This window comes from Biomphalaria glabrata, chromosome 3, assembly GCF_947242115.1.
Source record: "Biomphalaria glabrata chromosome 3, xgBioGlab47.1, whole genome shotgun sequence".
Classification (NCBI taxonomy): Eukaryota; Metazoa; Mollusca; class Gastropoda; family Planorbidae; genus Biomphalaria; species Biomphalaria glabrata.
In genome coordinates this window covers 6,560,647-6,583,076 of record NC_074713.1, presented here as the reverse complement: position 1 = coordinate 6,583,076, position 22,430 = coordinate 6,560,647, and the positions used below count along the sequence as shown (strand labels likewise).

The 22,430-nt window shown below is 35.4% G+C and overlaps 1 protein-coding gene across 2 annotated transcripts in view; it reads left to right on the top strand.

Annotated features, from left to right (window-relative positions):
- Positions 1 to 438: 438 nt before the first annotated feature.
- LOC106055337 (multidrug resistance-associated protein 1-like) overlaps positions 439 to 22,430 on the top strand; it is a 43,310-nt gene continuing 21,318 nt past the window's right edge. The window contains exons 1-10 of one of the 2 annotated variants that reach the window (XM_056023319.1): positions 439 to 565; positions 6,455 to 6,525; positions 7,815 to 7,994; positions 10,794 to 10,907; positions 11,276 to 11,404; positions 12,255 to 12,365; positions 18,539 to 18,600; positions 18,720 to 18,851; positions 20,355 to 20,594; positions 21,879 to 22,056. In XM_056023319.1, the coding sequence (XP_055879294.1) occupies positions 6,493 to 6,525; positions 7,815 to 7,994; positions 10,794 to 10,907; positions 11,276 to 11,404; positions 12,255 to 12,365; positions 18,539 to 18,600; positions 18,720 to 18,851; positions 20,355 to 20,594; positions 21,879 to 22,056 (1,179 nt within the window). In that variant the 5' untranslated portion in view covers positions 439 to 565; positions 6,455 to 6,492. Of the gene's footprint in view, positions 566 to 4,841; positions 4,968 to 6,454; positions 6,526 to 7,814; positions 7,995 to 10,793; positions 10,908 to 11,275; positions 11,405 to 12,254; positions 12,366 to 18,538; positions 18,601 to 18,719; positions 18,852 to 20,354; positions 20,595 to 21,878; positions 22,057 to 22,430 lie in introns of those variants that run through there. The other variant, XM_056023318.1, reaches the window with a different exon arrangement.

Here is a 22,430-nt window from a genome sequence, read left to right as displayed (position 1 = left end):
AAAATACACACTGCCGTGGTTAGTCAAGCATGTAAATCTACTTTTAATACGCATTTTTTTTCTTTGCTTACAAGATCCTAGATCTAACTGCTTAGACAAAGATATATTTCTTTTACGAGAATGTTAACTTTTCTGTATGGTCTCCCGTTATACAATAAGTCAATAGATTTAATTAGTAGGCTAGTGTGACGTCACATAGAAACCCGTGAAAGTCTGGTGACTGTTTTGGATGCGTAGGAACATTACGTCAGAAAAACACCCATGACTAAGTTATTAGAGCAAATAAAAAAAAAAGAATCATATATTCATTATCTGTAAATCAAAACACATATCAAAAATTGTCAAAACTATCGGAGTTTCCCTTTAAACACTACAAGCCAGAAAACTAAAAAGTAAAGTAGAAAAATAATACATTATAAGCGCTGTACCATAATTTACAAATACTAGGCATTTCTTATGCATTACAAGTGCTTGGAGCATCCTCGAAAATCAATGACTTGATAGAGTTGAAGTCTCGAATTTAACATGCACGAGTAGGCCTACATTGACACATGGATGGATGTAGGTAGGACGTAATTATCTTCTTTTAAGGACGCTTTGTTATGTAGCCTATAAGATAAGAATGATAGACACATACAGCCTCATTTCCTTTTATTATTTACAAGTCTGAAAGTTTCTTATAAGACCTGTTTAGCTCAGCTTTTCACTCATAACCGGCAACCTATATATTTTTAGCTCAGCTGTTTAAAAGCATCACAAATATATCGCTTGATCAGTGAAACTAGAAACTCTCCTTAACCCATTCGAGCTAGAACAATTAAAGTTTATTGTTTATCATAAGAAATTAATCCCCCCCCCCCCCATTTACCAATTATGTAGGGCAGAGAGTACTTATTTCTTTAGTAAATAGGTTTGGAACTCGCTCAGACAAATTCACTGCATTCAAGACCTATCTGTTCAAATTGTGTTTTTAGCGGCCCCCGAAAGGGGAAAAGACGCTATTAGTTTTGTGCGAAATGTCTGTCCGTCCGTCCCGTTTAGATCTCGTAAACTAGAAGAGATATTGAAAATCCGACTTCACAATATTTTAGACCATTCAAAGTTCTGATGCAACGGCTACTTTTTTTTTTCCTGAAAGCGAAAATTCTAATTTTTAAAATTAATTATGCAAGCATTTTTTTTATAAGAAAAAGCTAATTAGTATGCATTATATGTTAGAACTAATTTAAGACGAATAGTAATCTTATAAACATCATTTTCGTGAACATTATTTCTATATAACAAACATTTTTTTTTTTTTTTTTTTTGAGGATTCGAATATGAGATTGAGCTTTTTCAAAACAATTAACTTATTTAGTTCGAACCGAGTGTCCCGAGTTCGAATCCTGGTGAAGACTGGGATTTTCAACTTCTGAGTCTACCCAGCTCTAATGGGTACCTGACATTAGTTGGGGAAAAGCAAAGGCGGTTGGTCGTTGTGCTGGCTACATGACACCCTCGTTAACCGTAGGCCACAAAAACAGATGAACTTTACATCATCTGCCCTATAGACCACAAACTAGTTAGGCCAGGTTCACATCTAACTTTACATTCACTTTCACGTATCCTTTGATCTGCGGGACGGTTGGGGCACTACACAAGATCTGTTAACCTTCTTTCTCCATTCTTATCTCTCATTTGTCTTTGATATAATTTCATTCGGATTTTCTTTCTGAAAATATTAAAGCCTACCTGGGTGGACCACTGGTCGTGCGGTTTGCGCGCTGGACTGTCATTTGGATTTATCGACGATCGAAGGTTCAAACCCTGCCTGCTCCCATCCCCCGTCGTCCTGCGGGAGGTTTGGACTAGGAAGTAAACTATCTTCAACTATGAAGGATTATCCGAATTATGTAAAACATTTTACTTCGGGGGCCGATTTTGAGTTTGTGTTTCCACACAAACTGTCTTTTGTAACCTTGTTTTTTTTTTGTTGTTGTTTTTACGTTATTTTGTTATTTTTAAATCTCGTGATTTTGTCTCATAGCGCTTGAGAGTTGACATTATGTTTGTAAACAGCGCTATATAAATTAAACAATTATGTAATATATAGGTATAAGTATAAGCCAAAAAGGTATAATAGAAGTACAGGATTTAGCATTTCTTTATTACAGTAAGCAAAACGATTCCCATACTGATACTACACAACACTTTTTAAAATCATGAACATTTACTTCCACATACATACAGCTGTTCCAAGAAATCTTTTCACTCTTAACCGGCAACCTATGTTTTTATATAGGCGGTAAAAAATATTTTGTCTCTGGGCTTTTGACCAACAAGCTCGATCTCTTCCCTGGTTTACCATGCAGTGACCTGTAATCTCGTGGCATGTTCTAATTAAGTTGTTACATTCATTGACCAATGTTACAACCTTTTTCTAGTTATCTCAGAGTTGAAGGGGAAAAAAGATGTTAGAAATTGTCACAATAAAAAATGAAAGTAATTTTGCCATCTCCTGTCGTCTTGTGGGTGGTTCGGGCTTGGATGTAATAAATCTTTATTTCTGTTTATTTCCATCTGCAGCTCATTATTTGTTTGTCGTACATGTTTCTTCAGAATCGAAGATCATTACATCCTTACAAAACCTCCCAAAGGTCGGCTGGGGATGGTGGCGGGCAGGATACGAACCTGGAACCATCGAGACCACTGCCCAGAGCGCATACCACACGACCAGGTAGCCAACCATTTAACGATCTAAATAATGGGTATGGCTATCCTTGAAAGTATGGTAATTTGGCCAATTATACACACCCTATAATAATTTGATTAGGTAAGGGATTTTACACACACACATACACAGAAAAGATACACACTACTGTATTGACATTTCTGAATAAGCATTGATAATTTTAATTGGTAAATGTAGGTCTGCTTATATTAGTGGTCTATATGATAACACCATTTGCAGTTTTGTTTTTTAAATTTAAAAACAATTTCAGAAATAAGCAAGTAAACATAATTAGCTTTAATGAGATTTTGACATTGCTTTCACCAAATCTGTTCTGTTAATAACATATAGGTCTACTGAAAATTAAATAGTTAACTAATTATTTTGTTGGGTACCGAACAAGGGAAAGAAATTGCACTTGACTGATGTGGTGGTATAAGTTGAATTAGTGCCCTTTATACTTTGTGTAGAGAATTAGGTCATTTGAAACTAACAATAGATAACTATAAAACCTTTTATTTTCATAAGATCTTCGCTGGCACAGTGGTTAGTGTATTGTCCAGAGGAGGCCTCGAGTTCAAGTCGTACTTGTTTTGTTTTTTTACATATATGAAATGCATTCATGGTAACATTCACCCAGAAAACCCCCCCCCCCATTTTTTTCCCTTTTTTTTTAACAACTGGTCCAGACAAGTGATAGTATCATAGCGCTTTGAGAAAGGTAAAAGCATGAAATAGCGTTAAACAACAAAAACATTTGGTAAAAAAAATATTTCTAATCGCAGATTTATTATTGTTAATTTAGAATTCTATATCTAATACAAATGTAATCACACGACTGATTCAAATTGATACAACTACACTTAATATAAGCTTAATTGCTTTTTTTTTCTAAGTATTTTTTTTTTTACATTTTTCTTATTTTTAATGTAAAGCTGGCCGAGTCAAAAAGACTGCTTTCTGCTGGAAAATACCATAAACAAAATAAAGCACTCGTTAAGTGTCGTATTTGGCGGTCCTCGGAATTGCCTGAGCAATGAGACCTCACATCATAGATGAGGAGTTAGCCTACTGTTGTCAGCGGCCAAATACATTGATTCGAGTTATGAATAGAGCCGATTTTGTTACTAAATTTAGCGCAATTTTCTTATCTAATGACACTGTTCACATGAGAATAGCTGGCATGTTTGATGATATTATAGATTAGGTTATCCTGGAAATGATATATGTTCCCTCCACTTCAAATATCTAGCATCCAGCTTGATTAATAGACGTTGCAAATTGTTTACATTTACTGGTTTACAGACGTTGCAGGTCAATGTTCAGGCCTTCTCTCACGATTAGTCTCGGTTGTAGGTTCAAACAGCTAGTCCAACCATAGTCCAACTAAACCTTGTAGGATTACATCAGAATCTGTTCAGCTAATACAAACACGCACGCACTAAGTACTCAATGATTCGGTTACACTCGAAAATGCTGATTTTTGCGACCTTATAAATTTACATAATCAATTATCTTGTTTTTATATCATAAAGTTGCCCTGCTGCCTCTTGCCTTACTTCAGAGATTTAGTCCTCATTTAGTCCATATCTGATTTCGCCACGGTAATTTAATATTTGGTTTGAAAAAAAAAACCTGGCTAACTTCGCAATTTCTTTTAACTTCAAAAAAATATGTTTTGTATGTGTATGTGCTTTTTTAAAAAAAAAAAAAGATTCTATCTGCTTGGTCGTGAGGTTTGCACTCTTGACGTCTGTCGTCTTGATGGTCCCGGGCACGAACCCTGCCCACTGCCCCCCCCCCTTGCGGGTGACTTAGATGTAATAATCTTCAAATCTGAAGGAACATCCTAAACATGTAAAACAAACATACAAATATAAAAGAAAATCAGGGCTTAAGAAATATCTCCAAATTTTTATATTCTTTACAATATTACCCAGAAAACTGCATTTTAAATATTGCTGCATCTATTGAAATCGTGTTATAATTAGTTCAAATTACTATGGACAGTAAAAAGGCTTCTTTGTCACCTCATTGTGCAATCATCTGATGATTCAAATATGAATAGTACAACGCAGATAACATCACGTATCAGAGGAAGCTAGACTTATATTGAGGTCAAAGTTCTAGGGATGTGACTAGAAATACTTAGACATATAAACATCAATATTGCATCCCCATTTTTTTTAACCTCGTCTCTTGTCATTCAGATATCGGAAGGATAGACATCAAAACCAACAAAATAATTCACTTTAAGGTTTTAAGTCTATATTGTAATTTTAGTTGAAACTAATTAAGGAAAGTTTTTTTTATGAAATATTATGTTTATATTTTTGATGTGTTCAAATATGGATTAAACAACTCACTGTTCGTGTCAATTAATATATTATGTGATTTTATTTTATATTTGAGTATAATGTACCTTTTATGTTAGCATGATTATATCGAAATTAATTAACACAATATCTTAAAGTCAATTCTCTCAGAATAATAATAATAAAAAGTTACTTTCATTTCATTATCATAGTTATAATAATAATAATCTTTATTATCCATAATGATATTTGTCTTACAATTTGTGCATTACACCAAACAAAACATTATAACTATAGAAAACCAAAATATACATTCACACCAAACTCACTCATAATTTACATGCGAAAAGTTTATATCAGATAGTTACTATTTAATGATTTGATTGCCAGGGGAACAAAAGAATTTTTGTGTCTGTTTGTCTTTGCTATCGGTGTCTTGTATCTTTTTTTTTTGGTGGTAAAATCACAAAATCCTGACCCAAAGGGTGATTTTTTAATTTCTAGAATCTTTTTAGCTTTTATATATATAAAAAAAGTAACGTAGCCTATTCCTTTCAGCCCCGAAATTCCACGAAATTCAAAATCACACCCAGTCTTCACATATATATTTATGTAATTCTACTTATGTCTTACTAGGCCCGGTGTTGCTAAAACCTTACAAAACCTTAAAATTGCTAGCTAATTATTTCATTTTTCATTAAGTCTAATTTAAGTCTCAAACTTTGGATTATAGAGATTCCATAGAATTCTATGGTTAAAATGGAATAATGAAAAATACATATAAGCCTACGCAGTGCTTTTTTGTATATAAAAAAAAAGGTGACGGTACTCTATGATGGATTGCCTAACTTTTAACTACTAATAATTAATAATAAACGTTAAAATACAAGAAAAGTAATACTTTTTTTCCACATTGAACAAGCTGCCGGTTCGCCGTACCAGTGCGTAACATCACAAAAAAAAAAAAAAAAAAGCACTGGGACTCATACATTTATAGAGTTCGCTCTAAACCTTTCATCAAAAAGTTGAAGCAGATATTTTGTTTTATTTCTTACGGGATGCCCTGTTCACATTTATTCTCCCTCGTCACATTTAATTGCTAGCTTTTTCCACCCAAGTATAGCAATATCAGTATCAATATCAATAAAACATGTGAGTATTGTATGTATAATACCTTCAGTTAGAAAACCTCGAGGATAACTCTTATTATATGTTCATAACAGAGTTATAGACCTTTAAATGCCACATTATATTGTTATGTCTAACCACGCTGGCTACAGAAATTACTAATGGATTCAAATAGGGCACTGAGCTTTACAGTTAAACCTCCACGTACAGCGTGTCTTTCTAAGAGTGAACTTCTATCCCCTCCCCTTCTCATAGTTTTTTATTCATTTTATAAACATGTTTGTTTTGTTTGTTTTTTCAGGTAACTCTTAGGATATAAAAAAGGACAACAAAAGGATAATGGAAGAATTTTGTGACGGAGATAAAATCTGGGTAAGCTAATTTTTCTATAAGCTTAGGTTATACGTTCGTATAGGGGGTTCCCTCGTCCTCCTCTGACCACTCCCACCCTCACTTTCTCATCCTCAGCACCGTTCCTTCTCTTTCTCATTCACTCTTTGTCTTTCTCTACTCATTAGCACCTCTTTCCCTCTCTTCACCTCACAATATCCCTGCTTCTCGTTTTTCTCCCCATTCCTTTTCTCCTTCTACCTCTCTCCCCTCACTATCTTCTCCTCCTTCCTTGTCTCTCACTATCTCCTCCTCAAATATCTTCTTTTCCCCAATCTCTCTTCTTCTTTCTTTCTCCCCTTTCATCCCCTCTTCTTCTGTAAGCTATCCTTGCACAAGTGATAGCATACGTTTTTAGAATGTTTCCATCATTTACTTAAATGGCCCACTTAACGGAGTAATTAGCTAACCTCGTTTACACCTTATTGTCATGGCTTTATCATCTCATAAATGATTCTCATCTGCAACATTCACAAAACGGTGAGCGCGACTTTACTAGATTTATTCCCTGGCTGTGCACTGGTTATTAGAAAAAAAGGAGCACATTTAGATCTAGGTCCTCGAAATTTCGTGAATATTAAAAAAAAAAATAGGCCAACTGTATTAATGTATGTGTAACTAATGTTAAAATATTTGTCTGAGTAGGCTTATATGGCACTTATCCGTGTATTTAGGCCTACATAAGATTTACTTCCAAGGCTATGTTTGTCATTTTATTATATTGTAGGCCTACACAATTGTCTGACTGCGTAGGCCTATATATATATATTTATACTCTTTCTTTTCAACATGTCTCTGCATATAGCCTATGCCTATATTTATTTTCAGTCTTTTAAATATATCTGTGATTATAGGCCTATATTTATTATTTTTCATTTTAATATGTCTGTCTGTGCATATATATATATATTTTCTTTATAGTGTTTGTAATTATAGGCTACATTTATTTTCTGTTTTTAAAGACTGTCTGTGATTATATATGTATCTTCATTTATTTTCAATATATCTGTCTGTGAAGTTATCGTCTTTTTAAAATTTGTTTTCTTGCTTCAAATAATAAACTAAAAACATGTAGACCTATTCATAAGACCTAACACTCTGGGGTCCGTATCCAGATAATAATTGACGCGGGCGTTCATAAAATCATTCTAAAGTTCCCTTTTCTATAGGGCAGATGATGTAATGGTCATCTGTTTCTGTGGTCCACGGTTAACGAGAATGCCCAACCATTCTAAGCAAACAGTAAATCTATCGATTTTTTGTTTACACAGGACACAGCCCTGACCTGGTCCAACAACACCTGGCCTGAGTTTACGCCATGTTTCCAGTACACCATTTTAACTTGGGTACCCTGCGCCTGGCTTTGGCTATCATCTCCAGTGTACATCTATTATCTGTCATCTACTCAGAAAGATCCTCAGCCAATCAAGTGGCTGTTCAGTGTCAAAGTGGTAAGATAGTCACCTTAGCATAAAATAAGAATTTATTGACAATGTTTTGTTTAGTAGAGATTATTCCAACCATCCTCTTTTAAGTGGAGGCCTAAAAAGTAGTGTGTGTTCTATCATTTAAATGGTAATAGGACCTATATTAGTGTCGACACAGGGTCTACAAAGTCGTTGGGTTGTAGCTCCAAACAGCTAGTAGGGCCTACAGCTAGGCATATTAATCTCTAAATGTCATACTTAAATAAATTTGAACACATTTTTATAAAAACAAAAATGAACACAGGCGTTCCTTCAAAAGAAGATAATTGCGTTTCACGTGTATTCGTGTAGACCCGATGTTAATCTAGTCGTGCATTGTCAACGTTAGGTTAAGTTGTGTAACGTTGTACTGTGTAATGTTGAATGATGCTGTATTACTATTACACATTGGACTGGTCACTACCAATGTATCGCGAATGGTAGACTGCTGGGTTCGTGCTTCCTGGAGTCACACTTGACACGTGACAGACACAGACATTACAGATTGACTCAAGTTTTCTTTGGCAGACAAATATAATGTCTATTTAATGACAATTATAACAATACTGCACCTTATTAACAGCGGTATTGAATGTCCAAGATGATAAGTTACAGAATAAACCACAAGTAACGTCCGCATCACAGCGGGTAACAATAATACATATCCAACTCTCAGTGTAGAGAAAAACTAATAGGAATATACGTAGTGTTCACTTGCTTCAACTGCCCAAAAGATACTACTTAACTCAAAGTTACAACTCGACTCTCTAAGTCGCTACTACTAAAATCATACTTGACTGCCTCGTCCAGAGGATAACACTTCATTCTCTGACTGAACCGACAGAACTGCAAGTCAATTTTATTCATTCTACTTCCTGTTTTCTACATCAGGAATTCACGAGTCTTTTCAACGTCTTAACCTGAGGTGAACATTAAATCAGGCAATGTCAACTGAGACTGTGACATGCATGTAAAGACTTACTCTACTAAGTCATTGGTTTTCCAGGATGATTCTGACAAACCATTCCTGCTCTAATGACCCTCGTTGAAGTGTCCAAAAAGCTTTGAGATTGGCCTAAATCCTTTCTATGAACCTTTTGACCCCGGAAAGATTGTATCCCGTGGCCAGGATGAAGGACTGGCTCTTCACCAAATTTATGGAGGCCCTCCACGTGTATGTACATTCTTATCCTATTTTCTTCCCCGGGGAGACGTTTCCACGGAGGCGCCATGCTAAGGGGACAAGAGCTATTCCTCCATCTAATGACTCTATTAAATAAGAAGCACTAACATATGAAATAAGAAATGTACCTTTATCTTTGTGTCTTTCATACTTAATGGTATTCTCTTTTGAATGAATTCATGTTATTTAAAATTATAACGATAAAATATGTGGGCACGAATAGATTGGATAACAAAATCATGATCCACAATGCCAATGGTGTTATTGTTTTGAAGGGTTTTAAATTAATTTATTTTAAAATTATTCACTAGATGGCTAGATCTATAGATCCATGCAATGTCAAGATCAATTTTGAAATCTAAATATATTTAAATCTATGTCTAGATGGATAATTTAAATACGTGTTGAAAAGAGAAATGTTAGACAGTAAAGTTGTAATTTCCAAACATGAAAGAAACAACTAGATATATAGGTTTGTGCTAGATCTATTAGAAGAAATGTTTATTTTCGCATTGAGGAGATTTCCAGTACTGTAGAGGTTTCTTTCGAAACAAACTTCTTTTTCAATTTTTACAATAAACGTCTAAACTAAACCCTGAGCTAGATCTAGATTAGATTTAGTTCCCTTGGAAATTCATGATTAAATAGAATCTAGATCTCCTTTTCTGTAATTCTAGATAGATCTTACATCTAGATCTAATACCGCATCACAAATGAGCAGTGGGTGGCGTAGCTAGGCCGGCTAGCGGCAAGGGCTAGGGACACTTAGTATAGTAGTTTACTCACTGAGACTTACTCATTTACTGACTAATGACTTACGTTACAGTTTACACTAACTGTCTAAGTCTTGTCTAACTAATGCTACTCACTAGTAGTAAAGTAGGGTAGGAGGAGGAGGATGGGGCCCGGGGGAGAATTTGGAAATCCCCCCGGCTCCCACTTGAGGGGGCCCCCCCAAATGAGTATTTTACTATTGGCATTGCAGTGCCAGTGGCCCCCAAAGAGGGGGCCCCAAAATCATGGCAAATTCCTAGCTATGCCCCCTAAGATCTAGATCTATCTTAGCATAAATCACAGATGTTCCTTCAAAATGGATCCTTATAACTTATAATATATGACAATCTAGTAGTGTATGTTAATTAGAAACAAACTCTACTAAATCATTGGTTTTCCTGTCTGATTCAACCAACAATACATTTGTAAAGATTTTTAAAGATTAAAAAGGAGTACCGAGGAGTAAACATACCAATTACTCGTCAGCTGTGTTGCATCATAACTGTACACAAGAGTGCCTTTATAGTGCAAAACTGTCAAAGTTGATGTAAAAATCTAAAAATGAGTTTTGGGTAATACTCTCCCCTTATAATATACACTCTTTCGAAATAGGTCCAAAACGTTGCAATTATTATTATAAACTGTTATATTTGATATACTTATAGTTAGGTAACTAGGGGCCTAAAATAAAAGGAACAAAACTTAAATAACTTACCTAAATGTTATTTATATTTAATCTAACTCCCAAGACCGACATTAGGCTGGCATGCTGTTATCAAACGATATATAGAATAATTTTATATCATTGTTTTTGTTTTTCTTTTCAGTTCTGTAGCTTAGTTATAATTTTATTAGAGATCTTGGAAATTGCTGAAGTATCATACAGTGGGAAGTCATTCACAGCAGATTTATTATCTCCCATAATATGGATATTAACATTGGTCAGTATTTGTTAATTTTTTTGTTTAATTCTTGAATTCCTACATGGATATCTTAACCTGTCTATAGGAGTTCAAATGTAAATTATTACTTTTAGCTTATTTTTAAGAAATCCTAATTAAATGTTATTATTATATAAAAAGTGGCCCTATTATTAAAACTGAGCAAGATTGAAATTCACTAAAGGCAGCTATGAAGAGAATTGCCACTTCTGCAATAGTCGAAAAGACTCAAAATATGTTAGATGCCTGACTGTTTTTTGGGTTTTATTCACCATTTTGACAGACTGATGGAGCCAGCTGTATTTGATATTGATTCTTTTTTTTTCTTTTAATAGTAAGAAAAAATATAATTGTGTTTTTGTCTGCAGTTCTTCTATTTATGCTTAGTTGTATTGGAACAGAGCAGAGGAGTAATCAGGTCACCAATTATTTTTTTCTTCTGGATCCTGACATCACTAGCTCAGCTTATTCCATTTTACTCTTCTTTTGTCACAGAGGTTAGTCAAATCTTATTAGTCTTTCATAAAATGCCAACTTTTTACAAAACTTATATTAACTCACTCTGTCTGGTAAGAAGTTTGTACATGTTATTTTTTTAGTTGTTGTTAAATTTACTAGTTACTAAATTAAATATTGCAAAACCATGTCTAGTTATCACCTCCTTTAGTTGTGAAGTTGATCATCTCATATAAATGAGATGAAAGGCTGGGCATTAGCTTTGATAAGATCCATGTTGCTCACATAGCAGTCCCCCCCTCTCCATGTACCTGATCTGTCCAAAGAATAGATAGCCGTTGATACAGTTTGGTATCAGGGGTTTCGCAGGTTCTGTCAGGGTGTGTTACTGTGTGCTGCAAGCTACCTAAAGGTCACCAGTTTTTGATTTTTCATCAGGGTTAACTCCAGAAGCCTTCCCCATATTTTAATGTAGTCACAAAGCAGCAGTGCTTTGGATTCAGAGTTTTCCTTCTCATAGGTGGGTAGCCAGAAAATGCTAATTAGCCCCACCTGCCCAATACTCTTTCCACTTGCACCTATCATATTCTTCTATGACATAAGATGTAGCTCTGTTACCATAAATATGTCTTGTCTTAACTGCTACTTTTAACAATGCTTAGTCATATTTAAGTCTAGCTTGTTTCCTGGAGGATTAACAGTGTCAATAAAAAAATTTACCCACAAAGTCTACATTTCCTAAAGCCATGTTTATAACATTATGACATATATTTCTCTACTTAAACATCATTCTTTCTCATGCTTAAGATAACAAACAAATATACTTGGAATTCAATTTCATATTTATAAACAGAACTATTATTATTTCTTATTTCTTCTGTTTGTATTCAGGTATATGATGAAAATAAAACAAAGTTTGCCATAATTGTTATCAAGTATGCTGCTACTATTCTTGCTGTATTTGCAAACTGTTTTGCAGACTTTAACAAAGACAAATTTAAGGTACTTGTCAATAACTAATCCAATATTGAATATAAATCTATAATACCTACAATGTGATGAATGGTAACTATGTTAAACTAGTTTAAACCTTTATCCATTTCAACTTAAACTTGCTTTAAATGTTTATCTACATCAGGATTTCAACCCCAGATCATCATTTCAGTCTTAAAGCATTTTCTCTTTGTTACCATAGACACATAGTTTGTGTTTTCTCTGTCAAGATCAGGATTTAAACCCCAGATCATCATTTCAGTCTTAAAGCATTTTGTCTAGTGGACCATAGGCACATAGTTTGTGTTTTCTCTGTTAAGATCAGGATTTAAACCCCAGGTCATCATTTCAGTCTTAAGGCATTTTGTCTAGTGGACCATAGGCACATAGTTTGTGTTTTCTCTGTCAAGATCAGGATTTAAACCCCAGGTCATCATTTCAGTCTTAAAGCATTTTGTCTAGTGGACCATAGTCACATAGTTTGTGTTTTCTCTGTCAAGATCAGGATTTAAACCCCAGGTCATCATTTCAATCTTAAAGCATTTTGTCTAGTGGACCATAGACACATAGTTTGTGTTTTCTCTGTCAAGATCAGGATTTAAACCCCAGATCATCATTTCAGTCTTAAAGCATTTTGTCTAGTGGACCATAGGCACATAGTTTGTGTTTTCTCTGTTAAGATCAGGATTTAAACCCCAGGTCATCATTTCAGTCTTAAGGCATTTTGCCTAGTGGACCATAGGCACATAGTTTGTGTTTTCTCTGTCAAGATCAGGATTTAAACCCCAGGTCATCATTTCAATCTTAAAGCATTTTGTCTAGTGGACCATAGGCACATAGTTTGTGTTTTCTCTGTTAAGATCAGGATTTAAACCCCAGGTCATCATTTCAATCTTAAAGCATTTTGTCTAGTGGACCATAGGCACATAGTTTGTGTTTTCTCTGTTAAGATCAGGATTTAAACCCCAGGTCATCATTTCAGTCTTAAGGCATTTTGTCTAGTGGACGATAGGCACATAGTTTGTGTTTTCTCTGTCAAGATCAGGATTTAAACCCCAGGTCATCATTTCAATCTTAAAGCATTTTGTCTAGTGGACCATAGGCACATAGTTTGTGTTTTCTCTGTCAAGATCAGGATTTAAACCCCAGGTCATCATTTCAGTCTTAAAGCATTTTGTCTAGTGGACCATAGGCACATAGTTTGTGTTTTCTCTGTCAAGATCAGGATTTAAACCCCAGGTCATCATTTCAATCTTAAAGCATTTTGTCTAGTGGACCATAGGCACATAGTTTGTGTTTTCTCTGTCAAGATCAGGATTTAAACCCCAGATCATCATTTCAGTCTTAAAGCATTTTGTCTAGTGGACCATAGGCACATAGTTTGTGTTTTCTCTGTCAAGATCAGGATTTAAACCCCAGGTCATCATTTCAATCTTAAAGCATTTTGTCTAGTGGACCATAGGCACATAGTTTGTGTTTTCTCTGTCAAGATCAGGATTTAAACCCCAGGTCATCATTTCAATCTTAAAGCATTTTGTCTAGTGGACCATAGGCACATAGTTTGTGTTTTCTCTGTCAAGATTTATAAAAATCTAGTCCTTACAAAGCAAAACTAACTTATAAAGAATACTGGTCTGTCCCTGTAGTTAGCAGTGTGTAAATATATTTTTAAGGTAAGGTATTTATTAATAATTTTATTCCATCATTCAGTCATGAAAGTTTAAAGTAAATAAAAAGTAAGTCAAATAATAAGTTATTGCTGTTCATGAGGTAAAATTAATTGGAATTTGAAAACTTACATTTCCTGAAAATCATGTGACTTAAGCTTATTGAGAAAAAAAAACAAAACATTTTACAGTGCACTTTATTTTTAAATGTATAAATACTAAAATTTTGCATTCACTAAATATTTGTAGTAAAATGAACTAAATAGCTGTAGTATAGTTACATAAATGAAACTATTCTTTTTTTTTTACAAATCTTATATCACTCTGTCAGTCTGGTACACATTTTGTACACATTATTTCTCCCACTTCCCATTCTGGGATCAAGTTGAAACTTTGCACAATTATTCATCACCCTTAACAACAAATGAAACAATAGAAAAATTGACCAATTATTTTATCAATTAGTCTTAATGCTGGGGAGTTGCCCAGAACAAAGTCCAATGACGAAGTGCTGTTACTGCCATATGCTCTATTGGGAGTCAAAAGGACTTTACCTTTTACCTTTACCTTTACCTATCCCTTAGTCTGTTGGACCGTTGGGGCACCAGGCAAGATTTGTCGACCGTCTTTCTCCATTCCTCCCTTTTTTTTGCCTTGTTCAGAACCTCTCTCAATGGCAGGCCTGTCCATTCTTTAATGTTGTCCTCCCATCGCTTTTTCTGTCTGCCTCTTCTTCTTTTTCCTGGCACTGTTCCCTGAAGAAAGGTCTTTGCGAGCCCCGTAGATCTCGTAATGTGGCCAAAGGTTTTAAGCTTTCGTTTTTTCACAATAGTAAGCAGGTCGTCATGAGCTCCGATCGCTACAGTAACCCTGTCTCTGATTTCTTGGTTAGTGATGCGGTCTTTGAATGTAATGCCTAGGATCCTTCTGTAGCATCTCAATTCCATTGCTAGGATCCTCCTCTCAAGCTCTGCATTCAACGTCCACGACTCACAAGCATATAAAAATGTGGCCATGACCAGAGAGCGCATCAGTCTGATTTTGGTGCCGAGGGCTAAGCCCTTATCTTTCCATATTATTTTAAGTTTTGAAAGGGCTGCTGTGGACTGTGCTATTCGGGCCAATAATTCGGGTTTTGTTCCCTCATCTGAGACAATAGCTCCGAGGTATTTGAAGCTGTTAACTCTAGTTAGCTTTTCACCTCCAATACTGATGCCTCTTTTAAAGCCCTGATGGCTATTGGTCATAATTTGAGTTTTTTCGGCATTTATTTGCATGCCATATGCTGCGGAAGTCTTGTCAATGCGCATCACCAGGTCAGCTAGTTCTTCTTCTGTCCCTGCTAGGCCGTCTATGTCATCTGCGAAGCGCAAGTTAGTAATTCTTCTTCCTCCAATGCTAACAGTACCTTCATAGCCCTCGAGGGCATCTTCCATTATCCTTTCAAGGAAGATATTGAAGAGTGTTGGTGACAGTAGGCAGCCTTGTCTTACTCCAACTGTGGTTTTGAACCAGTCCCCAATATTATTGTTGAAGTACACCGCACTGGTGGCCTCCTTGTAGAGGTTCTGGATAACTTTGATTATGTTTTTATTAATGTTGTACTTTTCCATTGTCGCCCAGAGTGCTCCGTGCCATACTCGATCGAAAGCTTTCTTGAAATCAATAAAGACATGGAAAAGATTCTCTTGGTGTTGGAGATATTTCTCACAGAGTATTCTGAGGTTTAGGATTTGCTCTGTTGTGCTGCGACCTTGTCTAAAACCTGCTTGTTCTTCTGATATGATGTTGTCTGCTATCGGTTTTAGCCGGTTTAATATGATTTTTAACAGTACTTTGCTGGGATGACTTATGAGGCTGATGGTGCGATAGTTTTGACAGAGTTGTAAGTTGCCTTTCTTTGGAAGGGTTATTATGAGTGATTGGGTCCAGGGTTTGGGCCAATCTCCTGATTGCCAGATCTTGTTGCAAATCATATAGAGTGCGTTTATCATAGTTTCTCCTCCCGCCTGAAGAAGTTCGCCAGGAATGTTGTCAACTCCGGCCGATTTTCCCTTTTTCAGGGCTTTTACTGCTGCTGCTACTTCCGAGCGAAGAATCGGATAGTCGTCAATGTTGGAAACTGTCGGGACATTTAGTATCTCTGGATCTCCTGATATTTCAAAGTTATACAACTCTGAACAGTATTCCGTCCATCTTTTCAACACATCTTTGTCCTCGGTTAAGCATTTGTTGTTTTTGTCTTGTATTGTGTTGGTTCTTCCATGCTTTGAAGTAGTGAGGTCCTTTACTAATTGGTACGCTTTTTTGCTGTTGTTTCTATTAAGTCCCTGTTCAATTTCTTGACACTTATTCTCTATCCACTTTTTCTTCGCTTCTTTCATTCCCTTTCTAATCCGTTTGTTGACGCTTTTGTATTCTTGGACATATTTTGGGTCGGACAGCTTTTTCCCTTTAAGCTCCCGTCGCTTGTCACAGAGTTGGAGTATATCCTCTGTTACCCAGGGTTTTTTGGGCGGGCGGAGCTTCCCTAATATTTCCAGGGCTGTATCTGTGACTGCTGTGTTTAGCATATTGACTTGCGTATCGATATCCTGGTCATTGGAGTCCAAGATGTTGAGGGCTGCAAAGCGTCCTCCTACTTGTGCCTCGAATATGGCAGCTACTTGGGGGTCTTTCAGCTTGTCCAGGTCAAATTTTATCCTGGTAGGTCCTTGTTTTGTTACCTTTTTTAGGTGTACTTTAAGGGTCGTCATAACAAGGTCATGGTCGCTTCCAATGTCAGCTCCAGGAAAACTTCTTGTTTTAGCTGTATGGATGCTTGTCTTAAAACGCTGTTGCACCATGATATAGTCGATCTGGTTGTGGTGCTCTCCGTTCGGACTGTGCCATGTGGTTATACGCGATTTTTTGTGGCATCCTAGTGTGTTAGCCAGTAAGAGATTGTTGTATTTCGCAAATTCTAACAGTCTTCGACCTCGTTCATTGGTTGAGAGGTTACTGTATTTTCCACAAGTGCCTTTTCAGGTTTGATAGGAGTCACTTCCTACTTTGGCATTCCAGTCTCCTTGTACAACAAGGATGTCCTTTTTCGGGACCTTATTGACCACTTCCTGTAATTGATCATAAAACTCTTCTACTGCCTCATCGTCATATGTTGATGTAGGAGCGTAGGCTTGAATGATGGTGATATTGAAGGGTGATGCCTTTAAACGTATGGAGATGAGTCGGCTGGATATAGGGTAACAATTCACAACGCAGTTGTTGTAGTTCCTGTGTACAAGAAATCCTACTCCTTGTTCGTGAACATCTGGTAGTCCACTGTAGTACAGTTTATGGCCATCTTCTGTTGTTGTTTCACCTATGTTTTTCCATCGCATTTCAGAGAGTCCTATGATGTTGAAACGGAGTCGGTTAAGTTCATGTGTGAGCTCTTCAACTTTTCCTTCGTCTCTTAGTGATCTCACATTCCATGTTCCTATGGTGATTTTATTTCTGGTATTTATTTTAGTTTTGCATGGACCAGTAGTATACTTCTCACCCCCGCCCTGGTCTGTAACGGTAGGCGCGGCCCTTGGTAACCCGGGCGACGGCCGAGCCGGTATGGGTTTATTAACGGTCATCATCTCATTTGGTGTAACAAGGGCTATTTACTTGCATGGCGGCGCCCATCCCTCTCCATGCTGACCACAGCCGAATGCCTCCAATTAGGTGGATCGCCTTGGTCCTGAACACGTGGCCGTTGTAGTCCATCCTGGGACTCTTCCGCCCTGGCCGGTGACCTTAATCTAGAAGGCCTTTCGCCCAGTGGTGCCATGTTATCACCACCCCCTCACATGGTTTAGTCCGCCAGCTGAAGCGGTTTTCCAGGGCATGGCGCTTGGAGCCACATGTGAGAGATTTAGGGGTTGGAAGGGGACCAGTGAGGCCGTCCACCTAAAGGTGCAGCATGCCGGACCATCAAAGGTACTACCCCTTTCCAATACCCCCTTATGCCCAAAAGGACTAGGTCAAATCAAATTTGTTTTATACAGAGACAGTAATAGCTTAGGGGAGATTTAGGTAGTCATCTCAATTTTTAACTAACAATAGATAACTAACTATAAAACCTTTTTTTTTTTTCATAACCACTTGTCTATCTCAGTGGCTAGAGTGTTAGCCTTCCATCAAGGAGGCTTCTTCTTATCTTCTTAATCTTATATAATACAGACGTTACTTCAAAAAAGAAGATGATTACGTCCTACGCGTCATGCATTTAGTCATGCATATTAACCAATGACTTGAGCCCATGAGTTTGAATTCTAGTCAAGCAACTTTTTTTTTTAAAGTTGGTAAAAATATTTCCAATTGCACAGATTTTTAGTCTAGATATATTACAAATTAATTACATGATTGATTCAAAAATAACTGATGCAATTACAGTTAATATAAGTTTTGCTTTTTTAAAAGTATTTTTATATTTTACTTGCTCTTTAGTGTTGACATTGTAACTTGTTTATTTTATTTTTTTAAAAGGGCCACAACCCTGAACCATATGCATCTATCATATCCTGGCTGTCACTAAGTTGGGTGGACAAGTAAGAGCTATTCAATAAAATGTTGGAAAACAAACTCTTTCTTTATTTCTAAAATAGTTTTGTTTCTATGTGCAAATGAGTTACGTTGATTTGAAAGACTGTATTATTTTTACTTACAGATTAATGATCACTGGCTTCAAGTCTCCACTAAAAGATGAAGATGTATTTGAGATAAATCCCAGGGATCAAAGTCAAAAATCAATCGGCAAATTATTGAAAACATGGAATAAAGAAAAATCTAAAGCCAAAAAGTAAAGAAAACAAACACATTTTTTTTTATCAATAGGATAGAAATATGATTAAATTTATGTTTATGAACATCAATTAAATCAGAGCCAACAATCAAGTAAATCTTTTATTTTTACTGAAATACTAAAGATGATCCATGATACCAAACTACTTATAGATCCTAATGTAATTTTTTTTTTGAAAAACACAGAGTAAACAATATGAACTACAAAACTATCTTCTTTAATCAGTTATTTCTTTTTCCATTTCATATAGCAAAAAAAAAAGTTCTCCTTTCAGACCTTCATTTTGTCATCTGTTTCTGTGGTCCACAGTTAATGAGGGTGTCATGTGACCAGCACAACGACCAACCGCATTTATTTTTCCCTAACTAATGTCAGGTACCCATTACAGCTGGGTGAACTCAGTGGGGCCCAAACATCCCAAAATTAAAAATCCCAGTCTTCACCAGGATTTGAACCCGGGACCCTCAGTTTGGAAACCAAGGGCTTTACAGTCAGCCACCGCGCCTCCCTCATATAGCAGAACCTCTTGTAAATAAAGAAAAATTTATGAAAAAACAAAACTGGAAATATCGTAAATAAGTTTGTAAAGAATATTTATAAAATTGTGACTGACCTGAGCCAGCCATAGATAGTAATGGCAGTTTAAATCTTAGCAAAGGCAATTAAGTTAGTAACTGCCTTAGTAATAACTTTTCTTCACTAGTGGTTTGGGTACTTCTATATGGTTGTGACAATTGGCCACTGATATCATAAAATAAAATAAATGAGTTTGTACTTTTACAAGTCAACTTTCTGGCTAGCAAAAAGGAGGAACTCTTCAATATTGTGAAGAGACAAGAGCTGAGCTGGTTCTGACATATTGTAAGAGAACTCACAGTGTACAGTAAAGAAAGGCTGGCTAGACAACATAAAATAATGAATCAGCCTCTTTCTCAATATTCTGCTAATGACAGCTGCTGACCAGGAAGTGCGGAAGGATTTGGTTACATGAACCATCACAGCACCATTTTATAGCTTCTCCTTTGTAGACAAAGATGGGCAGTTGTTATGAATTCCAATCCTTTCTAAATATTTATTAACTTGTGCTGGCCACATAACACCCTGCTTGTTAACCATTGGCCATAGAAACAGAAAAACCTTAACATCATCTGCCCCGTAGATCGCAAGATCTGAAAGAGAAACTTTACTTTTTTTTACTTTAATTGATATCAGAAATACTATTTCTTATCCAAGTTTTTCTAAAATTCTATCATTTTGTTTAACTTTCTCAAAATGAAAATGTATGTGCTGTTGTGTAGTCCTCATTCTAGTTGATGGAGCCTTCAGTCATGTTGATAGATAAATAAATTCTGACTGCACTACTAAATATGATCTTAAAAATTATTTATCATTAAAAGTATGGAATTAAATCGACAAAAAAATTTAAAAGGAGCAACATCAAAATTGTTAGTTCTATACATATTCATATTTATTACTGAATTTATTTTTCTTTTGTTTCAGAGAAAGAAAAAAACACAAGGACAGTCCAAAGGAGTACGATGAGAAAAGCTATCTGTTAGCAGCATCACAGAGTCATGTTTCAACTGGTGGGAACTCTCAAGTGTTGGAGGATAAATCTAGGGAGCCAAAAGTGTCTTTGTTTAAAGTTCTGCTCAAATGTTACTGGCTGGAGGCTGTGAGTTGCCAGTGGGGCATGGTGATGTATGTGCTCTCTAGTGTGGTAGTGCCAATAATATTAGGGTAAGATAATCAGTACATATATATACATCTTATGTTTATCTTTCTCTATTTATATTTAAACATGCATATAAGTTTACTTGAAGCACATTTACTGTTGCTAAGGTCTTTAAAATGCTACCTAATTGTTTCATTATTAGAGCTGAAATTTAAATATTTGTATCTTAACTTACTTTCAATTAGATATAAGCAAAATATTAAATCCATTAATAAGGTCTAGAATTATGGGCATTCTGTATTCATTAAAATTAACAGTTGTTCCTAAGAAAAATCAAAGAATAAAAAAGCTGATTATAATAGTTAAATGTTTGCCCTTACAAACCTGAAAATAAAACCTGCATTATACATATTTTTTTTTTATGTTAAAATGTGACACATGTGGGTTTGGAAAGAAAATTATAACAAAATAAAAGTAAAAAACGTATTTGATATCAACTAGGCAAGGAATTGATAATAAATATACATGAAATTTAAATGAGACATAAGTCATTTAAAAAATCAAAATAATAAAAAAAAAAAATAATTGGATCGAACACTTAATTGATAGTACTTTAAAAAATTGGTAGGCCTACATGTACTGAAATCAAATAAAACATCTACTCATTTTATAGGAAGCAATTCTATATCATGAACCTTCTAGACATTCTATAAACATGTAGCTATTAACATGTTTGATCTTCAACAACTAAATTAAGTAGATTTAACTTAATTATCACGTCTTATTAACAGAGAGAGAAAGAGAGAGAGAGATAAAAAAAAACTGTTTTTGATAATTAAACAAGGAAAACTACTTTCATTGGCTGCTGCAGTTTTATAATCTTCATTAACATCAGTTCTTTGACTTGGGACATGGGCTTGCTGTGATGGTTTACATAACCATATCCCTCCTCTCTTCTTGGTCAGCAGCTGTCCTTAATTTTATAATGAGGTTTCTAAAATATTAACATATAAATAACAACTGAAATAAATGTTGAAAGTATCAATCAAAAACATAATTTGCATTGCCTAGTACAGCAAAAGGTCTTCAATTCTCTATGTATTGCTGAACACTGAATGGGTTAAGGTATTTAAAAAAAATCTTTCATTTAAATATTTTGTAGATTAAATTAAATTATTCTCTAAATTACAACAGACCTATCACAAGAAAAAAACAAGAATTCTTCAATAATAGTTTGTTTTGACCTGAAAATCTAGCCTATCATATTACAATTTAAAATAGCAACCAAATGTTAATTGTAAAGAATATTTGCTTCTCATCATTTTAAGGATGTTTTTTTCTTTTTATAGGTGGCTTATTGATTTTACAGAAAATCCATCAGAGCCAAGTTGGCATGGCTACATTTATGCTTTGGCTTTTATTGGGGTCAAGATCTTATATACTTCTTTTAGTGTGTTATCCAAATATCTTACAAATTGTTTTGCTCTGCGGGTGTGCAGTGCTAGCATTGCAGCTGTGTTTAGAAAGGTGAAGTCTCATTTAGAAGTTAATCTAATTTTTTTAAATCAGCATAAACAAAATTCTGAAAGTTTCTGCAAATTTTGTACTTTCAACTTGCTTATTAATGAAAATTTTTTGTTTTAACTAGTTTAATTTTGCTAAAAAAATTAATATATTTCCATTTGTAGTAATTTTTTTGTGTCACAAATAGTGACCACCTGGTTGTGTGGTAATGTGCTCTGGACTGTCGTCTTTGTCCCCAGTTCTTATTCTGCCTGCCATCCTCCGGTCTGGGCTAAGGTGTAATAATCTTCAAATCTGGAGGAACATGAAACATGTCACTAAAAAAAATATTTGAGCCTCATTTGTTACAATGACTGGCTGATAGAAATGTCTTTCCT